We start from the raw sequence: 27,358 nt of genomic DNA, 5'->3' as shown, positions 1-27,358 counted from the left end.
TCCGGGGGTTCATAGTGAGAGAGAAGAGGTGCTCACTCAACTGTGTCCAGTGCGCCATTGTCGTAGATTCCCATCTATTCTTTGCCTTTTAAATAAAGCTCTGCCTGCGCACCAGGACACTGGTAGAAGGGGGGGAGGGGGGGTCAGTGTGTAGAGTGACATGGAATGGAACACATGCATGTTCTGATGCGGAATGGATGGAACTGCTTCAACAGTCTCACACCACCTCTTTGTTGATAATTAGCCATATGTAAATCTGTGTGCAAAATGTCCTCATTCATTCTGCAACGGTTGGCCTATATGATCCCTCTTGCCCTCTCCGTGAATAATTAGCACATAATGATCACCTATATTGCAATGATAAGGCTATTATTATTTCCCAGTCTCTTGACCACTTGTAGAGTAAACTAGTATAATTTAGTTACCACAAATAGAATCAGTATTTCGTGTGTTTGATAAGGATTCCGATTTGGTTATTTATTAACTTATTTACAAAGGCTAGTACAAACATTTGCTATCACTTCATTCCTCCAAATGTTGTGCCAAAATAATGGTCCATGAAACTAGGCAACATTTCAAAGTTCGTCAATAAATTGTAGTTGAATGGGTTCAAACAGCATGCAACAAGTAAAGTCATATATTTGATTTATTCATGTGGATTTTAACACCCTTATGATGATATTTGATTGAGAGTTTAGTGATGGCGTGAAGGGAATACAGAGAGAAAAGGGAAAACCAGGGAGTCGGTGTTCCGCGCCATTGAAATGCAAATAGCAGTGAGGAGCACGAAGAGATTGTATGTGTGTGTGTGCATGTTATTATGTGTGCCTGCGTAGGCTATGTGTATGCAAGGGAGCGGGGGTGGGGGCGCCACAAATTGGGCAAGTTTGGAGAGCGAGAGACGATTTTTAGAAAAACAGCCACACGCACTAACGGCAGCCTCATATGACACGGTGCGTTGATACGGATTTCTATTTCTACCCCTCTTTGTTTTCTTACGTGCAAGGGATAAACATTCGATAACGTCATCTAGATGCAGACTGGACATTCACATTTTCCTGAAATTTGAGTTTTGACCGAATCTGGAACTCGAAGCCTACAAGTGCTTAAAGTGGCCAGTGCTGTTTAATCGGCTGATGCCCCCTTTCTTTCCGTCTCCTCGTGAATCATGTCACGCCGGAAGCAGAAACGACCCCAGCAGCTCGTTAACTCGGACCCGGGGGGCACGCGGTTACTATCGCACGGTGAGAAAAGTTTATTATGGGTATTCTAAGGCATGCGTATGTTTTTATTCCTATGATATTCCCTATAGTTCTATGAATGAATGAAGCAACAACTAAAGTTACAGGTTGTAATTTACAACTATAATGGTGATCAATCGGGTTTAATAAGGTAACGTTAGATAAAGTGGAGAAACATGATTTAAAATCCCTAAAGTTACAGGTTGTTTATTTGAATATAGATGCACTTTATATATGTCAATTCCTCACATATTTCTTTTCACATCTAGAAAGTCGTTTTACTCAAGTGATCAATCATCATAACTTGATCTGTGTATGTCTGTGTTTTATGTTTGCATATTATATATTTACAAAAAGCCATTGCCTCTTGCAATAAATGAGAGTTTAGTGGATTGCTCAGTCTGCTTTAGCTCTGCAATGGGCCCCAGTAGGGTAGAGCTCCAGGTATGAGCTCCAACCTGTCCCTGTGATCTGGATGGTAACATCCATCTGTGGCCATTTTCCTGTGATGCTTAGTCCTCCAGGAAACTAGCAGTCTGCTCAGAATGACTACTGGAGGTCTTTCATTACTTAGAGGAAAGTCTCCCCATTCACCAACAATAAGGCTGGATCCGTGGGTGGAGGAGGGGTCTTTTTGGTAAAGATTAATCTCCCTTCGCGTTTTCTTTTTCTCTCCATGCTTTTCTCCCTCATGTTTCATTTCCTCCTTCCCCCCCCCCCCCCCCCCCCAATGCTCACTGCTGAATGCTTCCCTCTCTACCCCCAATTCTATTGACTGTATACACCTATCCAGTTGGGGGGTGCTCAGTGTGTAAAATTCAAAGGGGGTAGAATAGAATGCAGAGTGCATGTACCTTCAATTGAATTGCATTTGCTGCACAAACACACTATAAAAATACGAAGGACTTCTTCGAACCTCTGCAGGTAAATTCCCACAGCGAGGAACTTGTTTTAAAGGGACTGGTTTTGAACACCTTTAATTCTGCCAAAAGAACCAAGGCGGACTATTTGGCAGCAGTAGTACAGTCATTAATACCATCACTATCCCTCTAGGAGGGAATAGTTAGTTTGTCTTTCCATTGTCCACCCCCCCTCTTCTTTTGTTTCTCTCTCTTTCTCACTCTGTGCTCAAGATTCTGAAAGAATTTGACCCCAGAGCTCTAAAGATCTGAGGAGCAGACCAATCACAAGCCTCTGGACAGTGCCCAGAACTCTTAGCGTGTCCCGACCTCTGACCCCTGATGTGACGTCAGGGGGGAAGGGTGAATAGGGAGATGAAAGACGTGAACTGCTGGAGTGAGGGGCGGGATAGAAGGGGTTATGGGTTTTCTTGGCTATGGCCATTGTCCTTTTAAACGTGTTGTCATAGCAACAAGGTGGTTTGTGTTGTCAGAAGATGTTTGGAGAGTTTCCCTCAGGAAAGAAATAGAGTGGACAGAAGACAAGATAATGTAAGGGGAAAGACTGTGACTCTCGGCATGTTTGTGGACTACTATATCAATATTTGCTAATGCATTGCTTTACATGAGAAGACTGAAGCTTTAAGCTTGAATGTAATATGGAAACATTAGCAATTGTTGTAATCAATGATTACAGTTAAAAGTTAGGACTTATAGATTTACTTTGAGCTCCCACTTCAATTCCATAAAGAATGAGGCTCGCACCCTGTCTTTCATGGTTCTTATGAGGACTTAACATCAACAATTTGATCATGAAACTGAACTTTTCATTTGGTTGAATAAAGGGATGAAAAGGTACCAGTCCTAATCCTTCTGTTTCTCTCTCTGTCCATAGATGACCAGCTGTCAGCAAAGTCACCGTCCATGTCTCTGGGCTCAGAACTGACCTCATCTGGGTCCTCCTCGTCCTCCCCCACCTCGCTCGAAGGCCGACAGCCCCCCCTGGCCCCGCGGCCGTCCCCCGGGGGTCTCCACGCGCCCTCCCTCCCCAGCGAAAGCTCTCCGCCCCCCCACTGGCCCAGCCACATCGCCCCCTACACCACCTCTCTTCCCAACACCCACTCATCCCTCTCTCCAGACTTCCCTCACCCCTCTTTATCCTCCCAGACCCAATCCCTGCCACTCAACCTCAATCAGACATCAGGCCACCCCCTCTCCCATCAGGCCCACTCCCACGCCACTATGACCTCACCACAGATGGGCAGCTCTGCCACCATCACTACCTCCTCCTTGTCCTCCTCCTCGTCTAGCCTCCCTCCCCGCCGGGAGAGCACCAGTCCTGGGCATCAGAATGGCTCCAGCCCCCTGGTGCCAGGGCTAGGCCAGATCCAGGTGCCACCAACCCTGGCTGTGCTCCTGGAGGAGCTGAGGGTGCTGCAGCAGAGGCAGATCCACCAGATGCAGATGACTGAGGAGATCTGTAGGCATGTCCTCCGGTTAGGAGGGGCCATCTATACCCAAGACACCTCCCAGGCTGGTAGTGGAGAGAAGAACCAAATACCTACAGCAGGATCCCCCTCCCCACCACATCATCCCTGCTCTGCCCCTGTCCCATCCTCAGCCTCCCCTCTCCTGGCTGGCCTCCCCTCCCTCCTCCCCCAGCTCACTGTGTCCAAGCCCAGCCTCTCCTCTCACACTAATGGGAGCAGAGCCCCAAACTCCTCTACCTCGCCCTCATCCTCTTCCTCCAACACTTGGAGCTCCTCGATAGTCTCCTCCATGCATCCTCTGTCCCTGGGTCTCCCCCCGCACTATCTCCACGATAAATCCTCCAACACCTCCCCCTTTGGCCACAGCAACGGGGTCAGCTTCCCCACACCGCCCCTCCCCACCTCCAGCCACTCCCAGGACCACCTGCTGCAGTCCAGCTCCTCCCTGGGGTCCTTGTCCTCAGCAGGACGTCCTCAGCATGCCTGTAAGTTTTGTGGGAAGGTCTTGAGCAGTGATTCCTCGCTACAGATCCACCTGCGCTCCCACACGGGTGAGAGGCCCTACCATTGTCCCGTCTGCCTCAGTCGCTTTACCACCCGCGGGAACCTCAAGGCCCACTTCCTGCGTCACCGCGAGCAGAACCCTGAGCTATCGCTCTCGCTCCTCCCCCCGGCTCTGGAGCAGCCCAGCCCTGCTCCCATCGCTGCCACCACCGGCCAGAGACGTAGGAAGCGCCGGGCAGAAGACGAGGAGCCGCCATTCGGAGGCGTGAAAGGAATGACGGAGGGAATGGCGCTCGGTTTCCTTTCCGGGGCATCTCCTCGCCCCTCCCCTTCCTCTATACCCATGCCACCCAGTATGGATATGGCACTGTTGTCCACGGCTCACTCCCTTTTACAGCTGAACAGGGCCTCTGCTGCAGCAGGCAGCGCCTCAGGTAGTGTGTTACCGCCATCATCCTCATCCTCCATGGGTAGCCAGTTCAAAGGGGCGAAGCAGCAGAGGTTTGATGAGAACACCCCTCCACACTCCGCCCTCCACCCAGGCTCCCCCTACTCCCAGCTGGCCCACTTCCCCAAAATCCTTTTCCCCGGAGGACCCTCGCCCCACCACCTCGCCCTCCTCCGTCCCTCGGGGACCCACCCCTCTACCTCCCACCTCACCTCCCCCCACACTCAGCTTCCCTTCCCTCCCTATCCTAAACTCCCCACGTCCTCCCCGTCCTCCTCCTCCACCACCTCCTTCACTCAAACCTCCGACACCTCCAAGTTGCAGCGACTGGTCCAGAAGTTGGAGAAGCAGCCCCAGGGCGGGGGCCAGTTTTCCTCCTGCGGCCCAGCAGACGGCTCCTCAAACGGGGAAACCCAAGGCCACGACCTGACCACAAGCTCCAGCGCCTACCGCAGGGAGATGATGGCAGCCCTGGGCCTTGGCCCCAACCCAAACACTGAGGCCATGGTGAGCAGCCGGGGACAGGGTCTCCCTGTATCCAACAATCCCGCCCTGGCCCCTAACCAGTGTGGAGTGTGCCTGCGGGTGCTCTCCTGCCCCAGGGCCCTGAGTCTCCACCAGGCCACCCACCTGGGCGAACGCCCCTTCCCCTGTAAGCTGTGTGGACGCTCCTTCTCCACTAAAGGAAGCCTGAGGGCCCACCTCGCCACCCACCGTGCACGCCCGCCCAACGCCCGCACCCAGAACTCCTGCCCGCTGTGCCCGCGCAAGTTTACCAATGCCCTGGTGCTGCAGCACCACATCCGCATGCACCTGGGGGGCCAGATACCCCCAGGGGGAGAGGGGGAGGAAGGTACAGATATGACCCAAGAGGATCTGGGCCAAATGACCACAGCCTCTCCATCCAAACCCTCCAGCCTCCAAGGCCTGCACCCCCTGGCTTTAAAAATGACCAGCTCCATCTCTAACCCTGACTCGCTGGTCAGCAGCTTAGACTTCGGAGGTCCGGCTACCAAGCAATCCCAGGCAGCTGACCCGGGTCCCCCTATAGAGGGGGAGTGTGAACCCTCGCCCTCCACGGACAGCATTAGCCCACCTCTGACCCATAATCCCTCCCCAGAAGACCCCATGCTCCTGGGGGAAAGATCTGAGTCAGACTCCGGCCCGTCTGCAGCCTCTCTGGAAGACTTGCAAGACTCCCCAGCTGACCTTTCGAACGCCAGCCCAATTATTCTACCCAATACATCCTTGACCAGCTCCTTGCCAGCCTCAGTGGGGAATGGTGAGGAAGAGGAGGAGGAAAACATCCCTCTTGCCCTCTGTGTCTCTAGACCAGCTTTGGATACTGATGGTAGTAGGTCAGGAGGGCTAATCAATGGCTCTGGCTCAACCACAGTGAACCAGACCAACTCTCCAGATGGACTCATCTCTAGTCCTGAATCTGATTCCACCCCAAAATCCCCTGCCACCCTCAACCCTTCACCCACGCTCACCCCTCCTGCCAACCCTAAAGCAGCCTCAGAGCCAGCCCAGTCCCCCAGTATCACCCCACCGGAGCCCAGTCCTGAAGGGGAGACAGACCCACTTGAAGGGGCAAGTGAGAGCACAGCATCCGGAGAAACCTCATCGGTCGAGGGGCCTGAGAGAGAGAAGCAGACCCCTAGCTCCACGGAGGAGAGTGACAGGGCTCCAGAGGAACCAGAGGCCTCCCAGCTAGCCACCCCAGCCTCAACGCCCTCCAAACCCTACTCCTGCACCCTGTGTGGGAAGGCATACGCCAGTCGCAGTGGATTAAAGGTCTTTAAAGCATAAGATAAGGATAGAATGTATTAGTACCATATGTTCTTATGGATATACAGAACACTTGACAGAAGCTAACTTTTGATTCTTGAGGTTGGAAAATGAAAATAGTATGGTGCAAATCACTCTATTTCTTGTGTTTTACTGTGTTTGTTTGTGTTATGTTAGCAAATATATTCTAATTAAAGTTATGTTCTGTTTCCATCAACAGGGACACATGAAGACACACCCTGTGTTGACCAACGTTCCCACCGAGACTCCTCCCGCCACCCTGACCAATGACAATGAAACCACGGAGGATCCGAGTTCGGTCTCAGCAAATGGAAAGGAGGATGAAAAGTAACGATTGGCCAAAGCTCCTGAGAAACGTGTTACCTTAGAGAATCAGCCAATCACTGCTGCATTTGGGAAGGAAGCAGAGAAACCTGTGGACACTACTGAGTAAAAAGACATGATTGGCTGCTTAATGGCATCAGTCAGTTTTTTTTAAGGCCCTGACAAGGGAATGTATTTTCTTCATATAATTAGAATTGATTCTAGAATGATTGATTTTAATTCTGTGTAGTTCTGGTACTAGTCAGTTGGGTCTATTTTGTCTATAGTAGAAGGTTAGATTGTTGTGAAGTTTTAATTCAGTCGTCATGGTTACGATATCACTATCTCAAAGAACACAACGAGGCCTTATTGACCACATGATGTCACAGAATTGTCTTGTAGTGTAACGGCAACCAGTGTCGTTATGTGCGTTGGATCGCAATTGAATAGATGAGCAGGGATGTATGTTTTAGAGAGCAGCTAGTTCTAGTCAAACATATGAATGAAATTCACATTTGAATTTTAAAATGGGGATGAAGTGGGAGGAGAAAAATGTGTTTTCACTCTTTAGGATCTATGGTACGATCTCCATACCAAAACAGGCCCGGCGGAGTAGTGGCCCTTTCCTTGTATATATTAACCCTGTTACTATTTGTAGTTATTTTTTTTACTGACTTTTTAAACTGTCTTGCTGCTGTACTGATGTTTCAATGGAGTTGCACTGACTGTGTACACTACTGTCTATACATCCATTGAAACAAGAGATTATGATGGTGATCATGATAGCGTTACATTGACCAGTCCGTATATACAATGTATTTTGGCAATCCTGGTTCCTGCTGTTGTGAGTGACCATACAGCAGGAACCTGAGAAATGAACAATGATGACTTATATCAGTGATTGTAATTGGTTTATCCATAATTTATTGGATATATCTGCACAGGGACGTACAGAAGTAGCCTGACAGCCAAATAGATTGTGCTATGTTTCACTGTTGTGAAGTTTTGGTACCAGGCTGGTGTTGAAGTATAGCAGAAACGGGTGTATAAATCAACTGAACCTCCCGAGGACCAGGAGGAACTATGTCAGATGGATAACCTCATCCCTCCATGTCTGTTGTCTCTTTCCTCTTCCCGTTCTCTTTCTCTCCTCCTCTTTCCTCTCACCCTCCCTGCTGTTCCCTCTTACCTCCTCTTCCTTCTCTCCCGCTCTCTCTCAAAGCACTTGAGAGTTGAAGTTTTCTGCCCTGCAGAAATTGTCTGCTCTGTGTCCTACATTAGATCAGTTTAGTTTTACTACGTTATTTTGCCTTCGTATGTTTTTTCCCAACCATTGTTCTTTTGTAGTTATGAGGATAACACGTGCTTCCCATATTTTTTTTAATGTCAAAAACAGAAAATAAAATACTTCTGATGGTGAAAACATAGCTTTTTGGTTGTCTGTCTGTGTATATTGTTTATCACTCTGTCTGTCTCAGTATAGCTGGTCGCAGACTATTCATATATCTGTTTAAGTATTCTGTTTGCATGTCAACATGTTCTGTATGTCGGAGTGTGCTCTGTCTCGCTGTTTGTCTCACCGCTCTGTATGTCTGGCTGTCTGTCTCACAGTTCCTTTGACTGGACGCTATAGCCATCTACTTATTCTGCCTTTTTTTGGCCTCACTTTCTTTTTGTATGTTTCAGTTCCTCGGTGGTTCTGGGGTGTGTGTGTGTGTGTGTGTGTGTGTGTGTGTGTGTGCGTGCGTGCCTGTGTGTGTGTGAAAGGGATAATCAGTGCTTGTGTGATTGAAAGTGCAGCTGTAGAGGCCCCCCTCACCCCCCTTCTTTCTCTCTGTCATACTCTCTTTCATACTCACCCTCTTTCATTTTCTCTTTCATTTTCCCTCTCTCTCTGTCCTCCCCCTCCCAGTGTAATAGTCTGACACATAGGAAGCTTTAATCCTTACACAATGATAGCCCCCCCCCCAAGCGACAGTGAGCGGGACAGGGGGCAGCACACACAGAGACCTGGGCCAGCTGTCTCCAAAATGGCCGCCTTAATCCTCCAACCACCCTTCCCACTAGCTGGGGCTCCTAAAACCATGACAACCGGTAACCAAGGAGAGGAATTTGGGAACAGAAAGGGGAAAGAGACAAAGGGCTGAAAAGAAGCCATGTGTGAGAAGTTTGTCCACATGCGTTGGGAATGAGACAGAGACATGTCTCAATCAAACAAGCGGAGTTGGAAAGGGATGCAGGGATGGTGGTTGGGTTTGAGAGGAAACGTGTGGAGTTGTCACACACGTGTGGAGGGGTTACTTGATCAACTTTTGATGACATAGGCTACCTATAGATATTGATCAGTTGAGAATGCTTTATTAATGTTAATGGACAGCTAATATCTGCCTTTAATCGATGTATCATCAATGATCAGTGGTGGAAAAAGTGCCCAATTTTCATACTTGAGTAAAAGTATAGATACCTTAATAGAAAGTTACTCAAGTAAAAGTCACCCAGTAAAATACTACTTGAGTAAAGTAAATGTATTTGGTTCTAAATATACTTAAGTATTAAAAGTACACGTAATTGCTAAAATATACTTAAGTATCAAAACTAAAAGTATAAATTATTTCAAATTCCTTATATTAAGCAAAGCAGACAGCACCATTGTCTTGTATGGATAATCAGGGGCACAATCCAACGCTTTACAAATGATGCATTTGTGTTTAGTGAGTCCGCCAGATCAGAGACAGTAGGGATGACCACATGCTATCTTGATAAGTGCGTGAATTGGACCATTTTCCTGTCCTGCTAAGCATTCAAAATGTAACAAGTACTTTTGGGTGTCAAGTAAAATGTATAGAGTAAAAAGTACATTATTTTCTTTAGGAATGGAGTGAAGTAAAATAAAAAGTTGTCAAAATTATCAATAGTCAAGTACAGATACCCAAATAAACGACATAAGTAGTTCTTTAAAGTATTTTTACGGAAGTACTTTACACCACTGTCAACGATCATGAATCACTTCAGAGGAAGTTTAAAAATAATGTTCCAAAACTAATGTTAATTATTTAAATATCTAACTACATCCAGAACAAAGTTCAAAGTTCTGCCAATCATGAACACTGACTCAACACAAAAGCAGAGATACCACAATAAGCCTAATGATGTTTTAGAGGCAAGCTAGCAACTGGAAGATTGCCAGTTTGAATCCCGGGTCTGATGGAAAAAATCTGTCAGGAAGTGAGCTAGCAACTGGAGTGTTGCTGGTATCAAATCGTAGATACCATTACCTACCGTTGTGCCCTTGAGCAAGGCACGCAACCCCCCCACAACAACAGATCGTCGGGCACCCTCTCCAAAACCTATATGTGTATGTAGGTGTCTTTCAGAGGGGTTGGGTTAAAAGCAGAAGTCAAATTTCAGTAATTGGAACAACAAAATTATCTTAATCTTTAACTCCCAAACCGTTCATTTGCCAACGTTGAGGAATTGGAGGTGTGTAGCAAATTATGACCAGAAGACGGAGCTGTGTAACCAATTTTGGGCTCCCTTATCAATTACAATGATTCAATGCAGATAGTTCCTCACGTGTCTTCATCATTAAATCAAGATGGTTAACTATTTGATTCAACAATAATATAGTGGTTTCAAATATGATCACATAAATTCTATACAATACATTAGGATAGTGAGGAAAAATTCTAAGTGGCTTTGAGTCCTCAACATCCTTTGACTCGTACTTGAATCATTTCTTAGAGTGATTCATCATTCATTTGATTCCCACGCTGCTTTCTACTGTGCCAGATTATTGACGATGACGAGCAAAGAAACATCAACAACATCATTGCCTAACATAATAGCCCAAAACTAAAACAAGCATCACCATCAACAGGTAGGCTAAAACAAGAATTAAAGGGTCATGTTGACTTTAATTGCCACAGCAGAAAGTATGCGTTAACTTGTGTTACAGTATTGCTTCCGTTCCTTTCCTCGCCCCAACCTGGGCTTCAACCAGGGTCCCTCTAAAATGCTACTAGCGCGCACCGCTAAACCAGCCAGTTCACGCCGGTTACACTTTTGAATAGCCGAGTAAACATGATCAGGCCTGTTACTGCATTATTCATCAATTTGATGGGAAACAATACATTTTACAGTGAAACCCATTATCAGAACACAGAGGCATTATCCTCCATCTCCCTCCTCTTCTTTTCCCTGTCCCCTTGGTAGCATCTGGGACAGAAAACAGGTACACAGTTCATCAGCTGATCAACTGTGTACCTTCAGACTCCGGTAGGAGGGCGAGCAGGTTGGCTGAAGCCAAGTCAGAGCAGAGGACGCGGCGTGACGGACAGATAGGGAAGGGCATTAGTGGAGAGCGCACAGAGATATTTTGATCACTTTGTTACAATAGTGAGTAAAACAATGAGGGATGAAATGAACGTGGTATAAAAAGCTGCCACATAGGCTTTCGAGAAGAAGAGCAAGAGGACACCCAAGGAAAGGAAGCCAAGTTCAACTATAGCCACCTGGAAAAGGTAAAACCCCTGAATTTATTGGCATGTAACCTAACTAACCTACAGTAGCAATGGAGGGTTTTTACATTTATGTTATATATTTCAAATACAGAGAATGTAGTTTGACTGTAATTGTACATTGTACTATCTGTTTAACACGTGTTTTTTTCCCCGGGAGCTATCGTTACATTACATATGAACTTCTAATGGCATTCCTATGTAGCTAACGTTCATCAGCTGTGTCAACTCTGCAGCTTGCCAGCTTTGCAACGAATTAAGTCTCTGAGTTGGCCGAATGATTTCGGCTAACTTGTCATACTGAATAGTTTATTTCTAGCTTTGAGAGAGTGAGCGAGAGAGGAGAATAGAGATCAGAGAGAGAGAGAGAGAGCATATATTTCAGGTAGGACACAGCAACCTTGAGTGGTATATCTCTTTGAGTAGACTACTTATCAGTGCCTGCTTGGACCTTGCACCTCACTTCCAGGGCCTCTACTTGTGAACGTCTCCTGCCCTTCTGCCCTGCCCTTTGTAATCACGCGCTGAGACTAGGCTATCTACTGTCCTCCCCCAATCACTCTTTCTTTTCAACTGAACTCACATGCCAGGGCTGTCTATCTAGCTGCACTACTTCGCCATCTCTCCCCTTCTCCCCCACCCCGTCTCAACCCCACCACGGACTGTGTAGCATACGTCTCTACTGTATTCATTTGAGCTCTCTTTTCCTGGAGTTCTATGATGTAAGGTGGATTCATGTGATCAGACCTGTTTTTACTTCCTGTGTCAGGAGGACGATGCTCTGTCCCTGTGATATGATATGACTGCCTGTCATTGACCTGTTGTTTTGTACTGGAATTGATTTTCTCCAGAGCCACACAGCTCTATGGATTGACTCTGATTCTCTCTCTCACACACTCATTCACTCCCACCTGTTTTCTCCCCAAAAATGTTGCTCTTCTGATGGTATGTGTTCTTTTTCTATCAATTGGTCAATATGTCTATCTACTTCATTGCTCTCTTTGTCTCTACCAGTCTCCTGTTACTGTTTGCCTCTGGCCTAATTGTGTTCTGGTCTTATTCTGTGTTGTTTTATCATCCCCTGTCTTGCTCTACAGGCCAAGTACTGTTCATCCAGTCCAATCAGCATTATTGTTCACTACGACACAGTTCCGTGGTCTATTCATATGTTTTTCAATCAACTCCCTCCCCTTCCCTTCAGAGATCCCCCAAAAACAACTTATCTTGTACCAGAAATAGCCATTAAGTAGCTGGTGGCCCTTGCCCTGGCCCCTCTCTCGCGTGTGTGTGTGTGTGTGTGTGTGTGTGTGTGTGTGTGATAAAACTGTAGCTAGCTCAGGACCCTTGCCCGGCCCTGTCCCCTCTCTCACACAGAGCAGTGTGATATGTGTGTTTTGTTCATGTGCTGTCTGTCCTGACTGAGCATGTGTGATATACTGGAGCTGATGCACTAAGATGCATTAACACAGCATGTGTCTAGTCATTCAAACTCCACACATGCTGCTGAAGGTAATGAACTTTGCGAAACATGACGCTTCGGGTCAGCATGCTGTTGACTCCTAGCAAAGCTTGGTGTATGTCACTGTAGAATAGTTACAGTTAAGACTAAAAATATCACATTGGCAGTCAGTGACAGCCGGTAATGAACGTTATAGTGTTGTCAGGCCTGTGTGCCTCTCTCTCTCACTCTGTCAATACACTTAAGCTTAAAAGGTCATTTACTAAAACCCCTAATGGCTCTCAAATTGCCATCTGTGAAACCCTATCCGATAACCAACAGCGTGTGTGTCTGTTAACATTTGTGTTTGTGAATTGTATTCAGTTAGTTACCAAGGTATCACAAACAAACATTTATGTACAAAAAAAAGAAAAAGAACTGAAGGTTCCATTTGATGACAGCTTGGTTTCCGCGGCAACACCCAAACACTCTCTTGTATGTCTCTTTTTTTTCCACAGATGTCAGAGGGACCCTCATAGCTGGAAAACAACTTTACCTAAGCTCTTATAAGCAATCCTCTCCACCAACTGACTGATTGACAGCCACCTGGTCCAATCACTGTTGCTCACTTCCCCACATCCCATCTCCAACCTCCACTCCACCACAATGGCGTCTTACAGCCCCGCCCCCACGCAAGCACACGCCACCAACGGCAGGTCGCCTTCGCTCAAGTCGGGCGACTCGGGGGGCGACAACGATTCCATGAAGCTGAAGAAGGAGATCTCGCTCCTGAACGGCGTGTGTCTCATCGTGGGCAACATGATTGGCTCGGGCATCTTCGTCTCGCCTAAAGGTGTGTTAATCTACAGCGCCTCCTATGGGCTGTCGCTGGTAGTGTGGACCATCGGCGGTCTCTTCTCTGTGTTCGGGGCCTTGTGTTATGCCGAGCTGGGGACCACCATCACCAAGTCAGGGGCCAGTTATGCTTACATCCTGGAGGCCTTCGGAGGGTTCCTGGCCTTCATCAGGCTGTGGACTTCCCTGTTGATCATAGAGCCCACCAGCCAGGCGGTCATAGCCATCACCTTCTCTAACTACATGGTGCAGCCCGTCTTCCCCACCTGCATAGCCCCCTATCTGGCTAACCGCATGCTGGCAGCGGCCTGTATATGTGAGTATGTTATAGTCATTGTGTATGGGGGGGGGGTTCTTGTTGGTGTGTTGGTGCAGTACTGTTCCACTGTCTCTACTGTAGCTTGGGCCCTGGGTTTTTCCTAACCACTGGAACTTATCAAGAAAAACTCAGGGCCCCAACCATAGTATGGGCAAGGACTTTGCATACTGACTGTGTGTGCGTTCACAGTCCCGTTTGTGCTAAACGTGGATATATGGGTTTATGCGCCTCTCTTTGTGGTAAAGGGGAACAGAAAGTAAATGACGGCATACCCACGTCAAGCACCTCAGCAACCGAAGGGAACACTAGAGGTTGAAAGAGGAACAGCGAGGGGAGGACAGAGACAACAGACTACAACACGTGCTTCCTGTCTAAAAGACCGAAGATAGGGGAAAGGAGAATCCACTCAACTATTTTAAAATGTCTGTGTGACTTGTCTTATCACATGACCTGACCAGATAAAACTGCAAGCATAGCCGTGACCCATGACAATAGTGTACTGTAAATTGATCATTTATAAACCAAGGGAGACGAGGATGAATAGATGTTAGTAAGGTAATATGTAGAGAGCGGAGTGGATCGAGTGTTGAGACATGGATATTGTTCTAGCTGATTAGTAGAAAACTGGACCTCAGCACAACCACTCATATTATTCTTGTGAGTTTGACAGACATTAGTAGGTTACGTATAAGACAGACTACTGGAACAGATTGATAGGGGCTCCCGAGTGGCGCAGCGGTCTAAGGCACTGCATCTCAGTGCAAGAGGTATAGTACCTGGTTCGATTCCAGGCTGTATCACGGCCGGGATTGGGAGTCCCATCGGGCTGCGCACAATTGGCCCAACGTCGTCTGTGTTAGGGCTTGGCTATGGTTGGTTGTCATTGCAAATAAGAATTTGTTCTTAATGGACATGCCTAGTTAAATATTATAGTATAATAGTTATAATATATTAAACAAATGTTTAAACATAATATTAGCAACAAGATGGAACCCTGAGTCAACGAGACAGAAGTCTACTACGGAAACCAGGTGGAACACTGTTACAATATTTACTAAAAGGGCATTCTCCTTCAAGTTTATAAAAATTACTTAAGTAATAATTAACACTCAATCATCTAATTACAACACACACACTTAGATAAACAATGCTTTGAGGACTGTGAATGTGCTGAAAGCTGCTAGTTAAAAAGGTAAATGTATTTTCTACTTCAAGACTCTGACTCCAGTCTTGAAGCATGGCAAAGAAGTGAACCATAACCGCAGTTCTAGGATCAGATTTCTCTGCACCCCATCCTTACCTTAACCATCAAGTGGATGGGAAAATACCTGATCCTGTATCAGTGGTTACAGGCGTTAGGGGACTTCAACAGCCAATGAAAAGACCAGTAAACACCCCCAGGTGGAAATGAGCTATTACCACAGATATAGGATCAGATTACCCTACTGTCAACCCCAACCTTAACCATCAGGCTGATTGAAAAATACCTGATCCTGTATTGGTGGTTAGGAGTACTCCGTACACCACAGGACTGCGCGAACCATGGCAGACGTCAATCTTCCCCTTATTTTGACCTCCCCTCACATCTGGTCCAGATCTAGACTATCCAACAGGACCAACCTGATCTACACCCTCCCACCCTTCTAGCCTTTCACTGTCAATACAACCACGCCTTGGACATCTGTGTGGCCAGCTACGCTCTGTCAGTCATCTGTTAGTCCAGATCACTCACTGTCTCTGTCTGGACCGGTCTGGGTGGTGTGATATGTTATGTTTAACCTTTTACTGCAGTGGGCTAAATCAGGGTCACATACAGTGTGTCTTGGTAGTCTTAAACAAATCTACTTTGAAACAAAAGTATACACCTCACATACATGGTTATGGGCTTAAAGAAAGAAGACACCTGTACCGTGTCAGATATAGAGTTTGCGTATTGCACTTTATATACATCACAGAAGACTGAAATACACTACATGACCAACATGTGGACAGCTGCTTGTCAAACACCTCATTCCAAAATCATGGACATTTATATGGAGTTGGTCTCCCCCTTTGCTGCTATAACAGCCTCCACACTTCATGGAAGGCTGTCCACTTGATGTTGGAAGATTGCAGCAGGGACTTGCTTCCATTCAGCCACAAGAGCATTAGTGAGGTCGGGCACTGATGTTGTTAGTCCTGGCTCGCAGTCTGCATAATAGGGCTCTGTGCAGACCAGTCAAGTTTTTCCACACCGATCTCGACAAACCATTTCTGTATGGAACTCGCATTGTGCTCGGGGGCATTGTCATGATAAAACAGGAAAGGTCCTTCCCCAAACTGTTGTCACAAAGTTGGAAGCACAGAATCGTCTACAATGTCATTGTCTGCTGTACCATTAAGATTTCCCTTCACTGGAACTAAAGGGGCCTAGCCCGAACCATGAAAAACAGCCCCAGACCGTTATTCCTCCTCCACCAACAGTTGGCACTATGCATTGGGGCAGGTAGCGTTCTCCAGTCCGTCGGACTGCCAGATAATAAAGCGTGATTCGTCATTCCAGAGAACGCGTTTCCACTGCGAGGCTCCCGACGAACATTTATTGTGCTGACGTTGCTTCCAGAGAAGATTTGGAAACTCGGTAGTGAGTGTTGCAACCGAGGACCGACGATTTTTACGGGCTACGCGCTTCAGCACTCATCATCCCGTTCTGTGAACATCTGTGGCCTACCACTTCGCTTCCCAATAACAGCAATTACAGTTGCATGGGGCAGCTCGAGCAGAGCAGGAATATGCCAAAGTGACTTGTTGGAAAGGTAGCATCCTATGACGGTGCCACGTTGAATGTCACTGAGCGCTTCAGTAAGGCCATTCTACTGCCGATGTTTGTATCTGGAGATTGCATATCTGTGTGCTCGATGTTACACACCTGTCAGCAACAGGTGTTGCTGAAATAGCCAAATCCACAAATTTTAAGGGGTGTCCACATACTTTTGTATATACAGTGCCTTGCAAAACTATTTTACTTATTTTGTTGCATTACAACCTGTAATTTAAATAGATTTATATTTGGATTTCATGTAATGGACATACACAAAATAGTTCAAATTGGTGAAGTGAAATGAAAAAATATTTATTGAAAAGTGGTTGGTGCATATGTATTCACCCCCTTTGCTATGAAGCCCCTAACTAAGATCTGGTGCAACCAATTACCTTCAGAAGTCACATAATTAGTTAGATTGCACACAGGTTGACTTTATTTAAGTGTCACATGATCTGTCACACGATCTCAGTATATATACACCTGTTCTGAAAGGCCCCAGAGCCTGCAACGCCACTAAGCAAGCGGCACTATGAAGACCAAGGAGATCTCCAAACAGGTCAGAGACAAAGTTGTGGACAAAGTTGTTGGGTTATATTTTTTTTAATCAAACTTTGAACATCCCATGGAGCACCATTAAATCCATTATTAAAAAATGCAAATAATATGGCACCACACAAACATTCCAAGAGAGGGCTGCCCAACAAAACTCACAGACCAGGCAAGGACGGTATTAATCAGAGAAGCAAAAAAGAGACCAAAGATAACCCTGAAGTAGTCCTGGGCTTTACGGAAGAGTGGCCAGAAAAGAAGCCATTGCTTAAAGAATAAAAGGCATGTGAGAGACTCCCCAAACATATGGAAGAAGGTACTCTGGTCAGAGCTTTTTGGCCATCAAGGAAAACGCTATGTCTGGCGCAAACCCAACACCTCTCATCACCCCGAGAATACCATCCCCCCCAGTGAAGCATGGTGGTGGCAGCATCATGCAGTGGGGATGTTTTTCATCGGCAGGGACTGGGAAACTGATCAGAATTGAAGGAATGATGGATGGCGCTAAATACTATAACTTCTTGAGTGAAACCTTTTTCAGTCTTCCAGAGATTTGAGACTGGGACGGAGGTTCACCTTCCAGCAGGACAATGACCCTAAGCATACCGCTAAAGCAACACTTGAGTGATTTAAGGGGAAACATTTCAATGTCTTGGAATGACCTAGTCAAAGCCCAGACCTCAATCCAATTGAGAATCTGTGGTATGACTTAAAGATTGCTGTACACCATCAAAACCCATCCAAATTGAAGGAGCTGGGGTAGTTTTGCCTTGAAGAATGGGCAAAAATCCCAGTGGCTAGATGTGCCAAGCTTATAGAGACACCCCAAGAGACGTGCAGCCCTAATTGTTGCACAAGGTTGATCTACAAAGTATTGACTTTGGGGGAGTGAATAGTTATGCACGCTCAAGTTTTCAGTTTTCTTGTTTTATTTCTTGTTTGTTTCGGGTTATATTTTGCATGTTGTGTAAATCAAGAGATACATACAACAGGTTGTAAGGCAACAAAATAGGAAAAATGCCAAGGGGGTTGAATACTTTCGCAAGCCACTGTATAATGTATAACAAAACCATTTGACATAGAAACACTGGATTTTCTGCAGGTTTTAAAAAATAATGTTTATTGATTATGAAAAATATAACATTCCACCCATGACGCCACTAGAAGGCAATTTGGTAACTTGACTGCAGGAAAGCTAAGAAGACCTCCTATTTATAGGAGACTGTTTTGGTCTATACCTTCATGTCTCTTCATACGTCGTTTGGGGGAGGAAGCGGGAGACGGTGTTATGGTTCCCCAGTGGTTATGGGGGAGGAAGGGGAGAAGGAGTTATGGTCAATGATGTACATTGGCCTGTATGTGTATATTTATAATTAAAATTAGGACACTGACAGCGTAACAACACTAGGAAAACCGCAGGGCCCTATTATGAACCTTCTTTGTCTGGACCCTCTCTTTCACAGATAATTAGTAAAAATCTAAATAACTTCACAGATCTTCATTGTAAAGGGTTTAAACACTGTTTCCCATGCTTGTTCAATGAACCATAAACAATTAATGAACAGGCACCTGTGGAACGGCCGTAAAGACACTAACAGTTTACAGACGGTAGGCAATTAAGGTCACAGTTATGGAAACTTAGGACACTAAAGAGGCCTCTCTACTGACTCTGGAAAAACACCAAATGAAAGATGCCCAGGGTCCCTGCTCATCTGCATGAACGTGCCTTAGGCATGCTGCAAGGAAGCATGAGGACTGCAGATGTGGCCAGGGCAATAAATTGCAATGTCCATACTGTGAGACGCCTAAGACAGCGCTACAGGGAGACAGGACGGACAGCTGATCATTCTCTCAGTGGCAGACCATGTGTAACAACACCTGCACAGGATCGGTACATCCGAACATCACACCTGCGGGACAGGTACAGGATGGCAACAACAACTGCCCGAGTTACACCAGGAATGCACAATCCCTCCATCAGGGCTCAGACTGTCCGCAATAGGCTGAGAGAGGCTGGACTGAGGGCTTGTAGGTCTGTCGTACGGCAGGTCCTCACCAGATATCACTGGCAACAATGTCGCCTATGGCCACAAACCCACTGTCGCTGGACCAGACAGGACTGGCAAAAAGTGTTCTTCTGGTCGGATTCACGTTCATTGTGGAAGGAATCGGCATTACACCGAGGCCTGTACTCTGAGGCAGGACGATTTGGAGGTGGAGGGTCTGGGGCGGTGTGTCACAGCATCATCGGACTGAGCTTGTTGTCATTGCAGGCAATTTCAACACTGTGCGTTACAGGGAAGACATCCTCCTCCCTCATGTGGTATCCTTCCTGCAGGCTCATCCTGACATGACCCTCCAGCATGACAATGCCACCAGCCACACTGCTCGTATTGTGCGTGATTTCCTGCAAGACAGGAATGTCAGTGTTCTGCCATGGCCAGCGACGAGCCCGGATCTCAATCCCATTGAGCACGTCTGGGACCTGTTGGATTGGAGGGTGAGGGGCTAGGGCCATTCCCCCCAGAAATGTCCGGGAACATGCAGGTGCCTTGGTGGAAGAGTGGGGTAACATCTCACAGCAAGAACTGGCAAATCTGGTGCAGTCCATGATGAGGAGATGCACTGCAGTATTTAATGCAGCTGGTGGCCACATCAGATACTGACTGTTACTTTTGATTTTGACCCCCCCCTCCCTTCTTCAGGGACACATTATTCAATTTCTGTTAGTCACATGTCTGTGGAACTTGTTAAGTTTGTCTCAGTTGTTTTAATCTTATGTTCATACAAATATTAACATATGTTAAGTTTGCTGAAAATAAACGCAGTTGAAAAGGAGAGGACGTTTCTTCTTTTGCTGAGTTTAGATATGAACTTGAGTGTTAATAATTTAGGCAAACACTATGGTACATGATATTATGGCTGCTTTGCATGAATATATTGCTGAGGAGCATTTTTAGTATTTTAAAGGTTCGCTAAACATGATGTAGTGTGTGAGATATATAGGGTGTCTCTAAAACGGCACTGATGAAAAGTAGTTTACTACATAGGGAATAGGGTGACGTTTGGGATGTCACCATTTTGAAAGGAGGGATACATTGAATACATATTCAATCTCAGTGAAAGGGAGATCAGTAATGATTCAGACTGGACCATCCTATGAATCTATCTCCATGTAACTTTATGAACTTGAAGGAACAAACACTGATAAGGAGAGAGAGAGAGCGAGAGATAAGGTTAACTGGAAAACATGTTTTCTTAAAACTGGGGGAGCAGTGTACTACAAGGACACAGTTAGCAACTGTCTGTTTCTGTCAGTAAGTTGATTGGACAGTCAGTCAGCCAGTCTGTGTCTGTCAGTAAGCCAGTCAGTCAGGCAGTCAGTCAGGCAGTCAGTGTGTATTTGTCAGTAAGGTAGTCAGTCAGGCAGCCAGTGTGTATTTGTCAGTAAGGTAGTCAGTCAGGCAGCCAGTCTGTATTTATCAGTAAGCTAGTCAGTCAGGCAGTCAGTGTGTATTTGTCAGTCAGGCAGCCAGTCTGTATTTGTAAGTAGCTAGCCAGTCATGCAGTCAGTGTGTATTTGTCAGCCAGGACAGGAAGCTAGACAGTCAGTCAGTGTGTCAGTATGTTAGTGCTTTGACTAATGTTTTGTCGAGGTCTTTAAATCATTTCAAGGAGTGCACTTTATCTGTCTGCTCTCTGCTCTTTCCTTCTGTGGAAAACAACTGGCTGGACTGCTGCAGTCAGCAGCCTCATTTCCTCAAGCTACGCAGACTCTAAAACTAGAACACGCACACACGTACATGTCAGCGTAGTGGCCAATCAGAGTCCAGACTTGCTCATCCACAAGGAATTCTGACTCTCAGGGACCCCGTTATGTAGATAGAGAAGCCTACACTGAGGTATAATGGTGTTGCTATAGTAGGCACCTCAGACCCATGCAGCTCAGCCCCACAATGCAGTGTGTGTGGGTGCGCTCCGTCTCTCTGTCTCACTCTGCAGTAACGTAGATCTTAATGTCTGTGTTTCTCCCACAGGTTTGCTGACTTTTGTGAACTGTGCCTATGTGAAGTGGGGGACGCGTGTCCAGGACTTCTTCACCTATGCTAAGGTCATCGCCCTCATCGCTGTCATCATCACCGGCCTGTTCAAGATAAGCCAAGGTACCGATGACAGGATGTCTCCCACTCAATACAAATCACTAATATCGTACAAATATTCACCCATCCGTCCACTATACGGTACATTCACAGACACAGACATGCACACTGTGAACACTCGGACATGTTCCTTCACATACATTTATTTGACATAACTTACATATTTATATCTTATATTGACACGCATTCATTTGCACCAGTGAATGTATGTATTTATGTACGCGTTATAATGCGTGTGTGTGTGTGTGTGTGTGTGTGTTCCTCAGGTCAGACACAGAACTTTGAGGGCATGTTTGAGGGCTCGTCGACGGATCCAGGAAACATAGCTCTGGCACTTTACTCTGCTCTGTTCTCTTACTCCGGATGGGACACACTGAACTTCGTCACGGAGGAGATCAAAAACCCAGAGAGGTTAGGGGGGAGAGAGGGAGGGCAGGATGAAGGCACCAGTGGGCAAAGGGTTAACCCTCTGTAAGGAATGAGGAGTAGTGAAGGAGTAGAGAATAGGTAGCAATGAGAGTATAGTGAATGGAGGCTTAGATATATGGAAGGAGTTAAGGCAGTGGTAGAAAAAGTAGACAACCGAGTAAAGATACCTTAATAGAAAATGACTCAAGTGAAAGTTATCCAGTAAAATACTACTTGAGTAAAAGTCTAAAGGTATTTGGTTTTAAATATACTTAAGTATCAAAGTAAATGTTATTGCAAAAAATAGACTTAAGTATCAAAATCATTTCAAATTGCTCATATTAAGCAAACCAGAAGGCACAATGTCCTTGTTATTTTAATGTATGGCTACACTGAAGCATGCACGAGAGCACCAGCTGTTTTGGATGACTGTGTGATAACATTAACAGGTCAACATTCACAAAGCCACAGGGCCAGATGGATTACCAGGACGTGTACTCAAAAGCATGCATGGACCAAGTGGCAATTGTCTTCACTGACATTTTCAACCTCTCCCTGACCGAGTCTGTAATAACTACATGTTTCAAGCAGCCCACCATAGTCCCTGTGCCCAAGGAAGCGACGGTAATCTGCCTAAATGATTACCGCCCCGTAGCACTCACGTCGGTAGCCATGAAGTGCTTTGAAAGGCATCAACAGCATCCTCCCGGATACCCTAGACCCACTCCAATTCGCATACCGCCCAAACAGATCCACAGATGACGCAATCTCAATCGCACTCCACACTGCCCTTTCCCACAAAAGTAACACCTATGTGGGAATGCTGTTCATTGACTACAGCTCAGCGTTCAACACCATAGTGCCCACGAAGCTCATCACTAAGCTAAGGACCCTGGAACTAAACACCTCCCTCTGCAACGGGATCCTGGACTTCCTGACAGGCCGCCCCCAGGTGGTAAGGGTAGGCAACAACACATCTGCCATGCTGATCCTCAACACAGGGGCCCATCAGGGGTATGTACTTATTCCTCTCCTGTACTCCCTGTTCACCCACGACTACGTGGCCAAACACGACTCCAACACCATCATTAAGTTTGCTGACGACACAACAGTGGTAGGCCTGATCACCCACAACAATGAGAGAGCTTATAGGGAGGAGGTCAGAGACCTGGCAATGTGGTGCCAGGACAACAACCTCTCCCTCAATGTGAGCAAGACAAAGAAGCTGATCGTGGACTACAGGAAAAGGCAGGCCGAACGGGCCCCATTAAGATCAACGGGGCTGTAGGAGAGCGGGTCGAGAGTTTTCAAGTTCCTTGGTGTCCACATCATCAACGATCTATCATGGTCCGAACACACTAAGACAGTCGTGTAGAGGGCACGACAACACCCTTTCCCCCACAGGAGGCTGAAAAGATTTGTCATGGGTCCCCAGATCCTCAAAAAGTTCTACAGCTGCACCATCGAGAGCATCCTGACCAGTTGCATCACTGCCTGTATGGCAACTGCTCAGCATCTGACCGTAAGGCACTACAGAGGGTAGTGCGTACAGCCCAGTGCATCACTGGGGCCAAGCTTCCTGCAATCCAGGACCTATATAATAGAGGAAAGCCATTAAAATTACCCCATGTATATATATAGCCTCATTGTTGTTATTTTATTGTGTTACTTTTTATTATTTTTAACTTTAGTTTATTTGGTAAATATTTTCTTAACTCTTCTTGAACTGCACTGTTGGTTAAGGGCTTGTAAGTAAGCAGTTCATGGTAAGGTCTACACTGTTGGTTAAGGGCTTGTAAGTAAGCAGTTCACGGTAAGGTCTACACTGTTGGTTAAGGGCTTGTAAGTAAGCAGTTCACGGTAAGGTCTACACTGTTGGTTAAGGGCTTGTAAGTAAGCAGTTCACGGTAAGGTCTACACTGTTGGTTAAGGGCTTGTAAGTAAGCAGTTCACGGTAAGGTCTACACTGTTGGTTAAGGGCTTGTAAGTAAGCAGTTCATGGTAAGGTCTACACTTGTATTTGGCGCGTGTGACAAATCGGTGCATGTGACAAATAAAGTTTGATTTGATTTAATACTTTTTTCAGTCAGGGAAAATGTATGGAGTAAAAAGTACATTATTTTCTTTAGGAATGTAGTGAAGTGAAAGATGTCATAAAATATGTATAGTATAGTAAAGTGCAGATCAACCCCAAAAAAGACTTAACGTAGTACTGTAAACTATTTTTACTTGAAGTACTTTACACCACTGAGTAGAAGGATGAGAGGGCATAGGTGTAGAATGAAGGGAAGACTTGAGAGGATGCAAGTGTAATAAGGAGTGGGGTAGGAGTATGTAGGAATATATGGAGTGGTTGCGATTGGTAGAGAATGTCAAGTAATAGTGGTTTGATGAGGCAAGGATGGGAGGTATGGAAAGGGATAACCTACTGAATGGGTAGTCGTGTTTTCTGCAGGGGAAGGCGAGGGGCTCTTCCTCCTGAGGGAAGGATTTATCTGATCCCCTTGGCTCTGATTCACACACTTAAACGCTGATGAAATGGAGCAAGACAGACATGACTGGATCACAAGCTACTTCCAGGAGTTCTCAGGCAGATTACGTGACAAGCACACCCCGCCTCCTCCCTCTGCTCCTCCCCCCTGCTCCTCCTCCTCCGACTCAACTCTTGACCCGTTCACTCATGGAGAACCCTGGATGTTTCCGAACCATCCTAAATGTTTTCGTACTTGCTGTGTTGTTTTCTAAAAATCTAAGTGTCTCTGTCTCCCCCTGGTGTTTTGTTTGTGTGATCTACAGGAACCTGCCCCTGGCCATCGCCATCTCCATGCCCATCGTCACTGTGATCTACATCCTGACCAATGTTGCCTACTACACTGTGCTGCCCATTCCCGCCATCCTGGACAGTGACGCTGTGGCTGTGGTAAGTTCACTTCGGATCGAAATAGGATTCCCTGTACATGACACAGCATAAAGCCGGTTCTATACAGTATGTCAGATGTATACAATTCTATCCGCAGTATCATCCCATTGAATAAGCCCTAAATGACTTTGTCATAGAATGTACTGTAAGCGTTTTGAATTGGTGTAGTATAAGATCTGTTTTTATTCCCCCAGACGTTTGCAGACCAGGTGTTTGGCGTGATGAACTGGACCATCCCTCTAGCGGTGGCTCTCTCCTGCTTCGGAGGACTCAACGCTTCTATCCTGGCTGCCTCCAGGTGAATTAGAATGACATGACGGATACGCGTCTTAACTATCATTATCACATCATCATCCTCATCTTCATCATCGTTACTGTTATCACTGATCCTCTCCTCCTTATTTGACCAACACGCGATAACCCTGTGTGTGTGTGTGTTCACTGCAGGCTGTTCTTCGTGGGCTCCAGGGAGGGCCATCTCCCAGACTACCTCTGCATGATCCACGTCACCCGCTACACCCCCATCCCCGCACTGCTCTTCAACGTCAGTCATCCCGCAAAACCAGTCTCTGTGTTTTTGTGTGTGTGTGTGTGTGTGGGGGGGAGGGGGGGACATCTGTCTGACTGTCTGTGTTGAAAAATGTACATTTCCATTGTCTTACGAGTTGTTTCCATTGTTCAGTTTTGCATTTGTCCGAGTTCTGTGTCAACGTTCTGTTCTGCTTCTGCGTCTACCGAAAATTCGGTCCCAGAAATCTGCCTACCTGTCTCAGCAGTCCTTTATTTTAACCCGTTGTTCTGTCTGCCTCAGCGCACTGTTTGTCTGTCTGTCCTGTAGTGTTCAGCTCTCCCTCTTTCTACAGTGTCTGAAATATAGTCTGTATGTACAGTATATTGACATAGTGCTGTTGCTCTATGCTATAGGGTGCCATGGCTCTGGTCTATCTGTGTGTGGAGGACATCTTTAAACTGATCAACTACTACAGCTTCAGCTACTGGTTCTTTGTGGGCCTCTCTATCCTGGGACAGCTGTACCTGCGCTGGAAACAGCCAGACAGAGTCCGACCCCTCAAGGTAACACAATCGTCCACACATTCACCTTTAACACCAATAGGCTCAGCACAAAACACTGTAGCCTATAGACATATTCAAATGCAAACTTCCATTGGTTGTAACGTCTGAAGCGTTTGTACTGTAATTCACAATAGTTTTGAATCTCTTTCACTGTTTGACGTCAATACCAGACCCTGTTTGATAGTTGTGACGTAACTCTTCTTCTCTGTCTCTCTCTCTCTCTCTCTCTCTCTGTCTCTCTCTCTGTCTCTCTGTCTCTCTCTCTCCCTCTATCAGCTCAGTCTGTTCTTCCCGATCATCTTCTGTTTCTGCACCGTGTTCCTAGTGGTGGTTCCCATCTACAGTGACACTATCAACTCTCTGATTGGCATCGGCATCGCCCTATCAGGAGTCCCCGTTTACTTCCTGTGTATCTACACTCCCGCCACCAAAAGGCCCATGTGGCTCCGCAGGTTCTTTGGTAAGAATCAGATGAATGTTTGAATTTAGTATAGTGTTGCAAAAATCTGGGGACTTTACCCAAATTCCCAGGGTTTCTGGAAAATCCCAGGGAATCTACCAAACCAGGATTTCTGGAAAATCTGGGAACTTTGGGGAAATTACTGGAATTTTACGACCCTAGTTTGGTATGACATGAGTTTTGTAAGTACATTATTTTGTATGCCTACATTTTTTTAATGTACATTCTTCAACCAAAGTGCACTTCTCATGCTATTGCTAATGTCACTACATTGATGATGTGTTTGATGGATAGGTCTCTCATCCTCTCTCCCTCTAGCCAACTTTGGTCTGTTGATTCAGAAGGTGTGCTATTCTGTTGTGACTGAGTTGGATGTCATAGAAAAGTTGGAGTGAAGAGATAAGAACCAACACACTGAAGACGCACAAAACACTTCCTGGACAGTATTTCCCTCAGCCATGGGCTGCTGATTCAAACGGCGGCCAACCAATTATCGCCATGATATGTTCATTGGACGATGGGGTCGTTCTACGGCCAGGATGACACTCCAGCTGCCTCTGAGGACGTTCCACACACACACTCACACTCCTGATGTATCAATACTAAACCATTCCTATGCCTTACATTTTTTACTCAAATACTGATATTTATGATCTTTCAATGTAGGCTGCGTCTGCACAGGCAGCCCAATTCTGATCTGTTTCCACTAATTGGTCTTTTGACCAATCAGATCAGCTCTTTTGCCAATAATTGGGCAAAATATCAGAATGGGGCTGCCTTTATAAACACAGAGGTATAAGTCTACTAATACCTGTGAAGTGGCATTAATAAAATGTCATTATTGAATAACAAAAGATACTGAAGACATGTAGGAAAGAAATCTAATTAGAGGGTTAATTTGTTGTGTGGGTAGGTAGATCATCATTGAAACAGCACTGCTGACAATAAAGGTTGTATTTGGCATCACCTGTAGTGAGGACTAGACAAGTAGAATGTAGAATATAGATTGCTCTAGCCACTTTTTTTGTGTTCTATGTAAATGTCTGTCCCACCTGAAGCTTTTAAGATCTTTGTGAAGTGAAGGGGGGGGGGGGGGTTGAGTCGATGGTTAGTCAAAGGTTTACACTGTATTTATAATAAATTACTGATAGAAATGTT

The 27,358-nt window shown here is 46.0% G+C and overlaps 2 protein-coding genes across 2 annotated transcripts; both read left to right on the top strand.

Moving 5' to 3' along the window:
* The first annotated feature begins 839 nt into the window (after positions 1-839).
* On the top strand, positions 840-8,122 carry LOC110500508 (sal-like protein 2). Its single transcript, XM_021577910.2, has 3 exons — positions 840-1,244; positions 3,036-6,379; positions 6,594-8,122. The coding sequence occupies exons 1-3, from the start codon at positions 1,169-1,171 to the stop codon at positions 6,723-6,725; spliced, it is 3,552 nt and encodes a 1,183-aa protein (XP_021433585.1). The 5' UTR covers positions 840-1,168; the 3' UTR covers positions 6,726-8,122.
* Positions 8,123-10,458: 2,336 nt separating this feature from the next.
* slc7a7 (solute carrier family 7 member 7) lies at positions 10,459-27,303 on the top strand. The gene is made up of 11 exons (XM_036957909.1): positions 10,459-10,574; positions 10,910-11,217; positions 13,171-13,823; positions 21,216-21,341; positions 21,605-21,749; positions 24,543-24,666; positions 24,861-24,964; positions 25,114-25,210; positions 25,591-25,740; positions 26,017-26,200; positions 26,519-27,303. The coding sequence occupies exons 3-11, from the start codon at positions 13,319-13,321 to the stop codon at positions 26,593-26,595; spliced, it is 1,512 nt and encodes a 503-aa protein (XP_036813804.1). The 5' UTR covers positions 10,459-10,574; positions 10,910-11,217; positions 13,171-13,318; the 3' UTR covers positions 26,596-27,303.
* The last annotated feature ends 55 nt before the right edge of the window (positions 27,304-27,358 follow it).

This window comes from Oncorhynchus mykiss, chromosome 21 (genome assembly GCF_013265735.2).
Source record: "Oncorhynchus mykiss isolate Arlee chromosome 21, USDA_OmykA_1.1, whole genome shotgun sequence".
NCBI lineage: Eukaryota > Metazoa > Chordata > Actinopteri > Salmoniformes > Salmonidae > Oncorhynchus > Oncorhynchus mykiss.
The sequence above is the reverse complement of the archived record's forward strand: the minus strand, read 5'-3'. Positions and strand labels throughout refer to the sequence as shown.

Bases quoted from the DNA above. Each gene is read 5' to 3' on its own strand.
- slc7a7 (XM_036957909.1), top strand. From the start codon at position 13,319: ATGGCGTCTTACAGCCCCGCCCCCACGCAAGCACACGCCACCAACGGC. The intron at 21,750-24,542 runs GTTAGGGGGGAG...TGTGATCTACAG, and splicing joins GAGATCAAAAACCCAGAGAG to GAACCTGCCCCTGGCCATCG. The intron at 24,667-24,860 runs GTAAGTTCACTT...TTATTCCCCCAG, and splicing joins ACAGTGACGCTGTGGCTGTG to ACGTTTGCAGACCAGGTGTT.
- LOC110500508 (XM_021577910.2), top strand. From the start codon at position 1,169: ATGTCACGCCGGAAGCAGAAACGACCCCAGCAGCTCGTTAACTCGGAC. The intron at 1,245-3,035 runs GTGAGAAAAGTT...CTCTGTCCATAG, and splicing joins CACGCGGTTACTATCGCACG to ATGACCAGCTGTCAGCAAAG. The intron at 6,380-6,593 runs GTCTTTAAAGCA...TTCCATCAACAG, and splicing joins CCAGTCGCAGTGGATTAAAG to GGACACATGAAGACACACCC.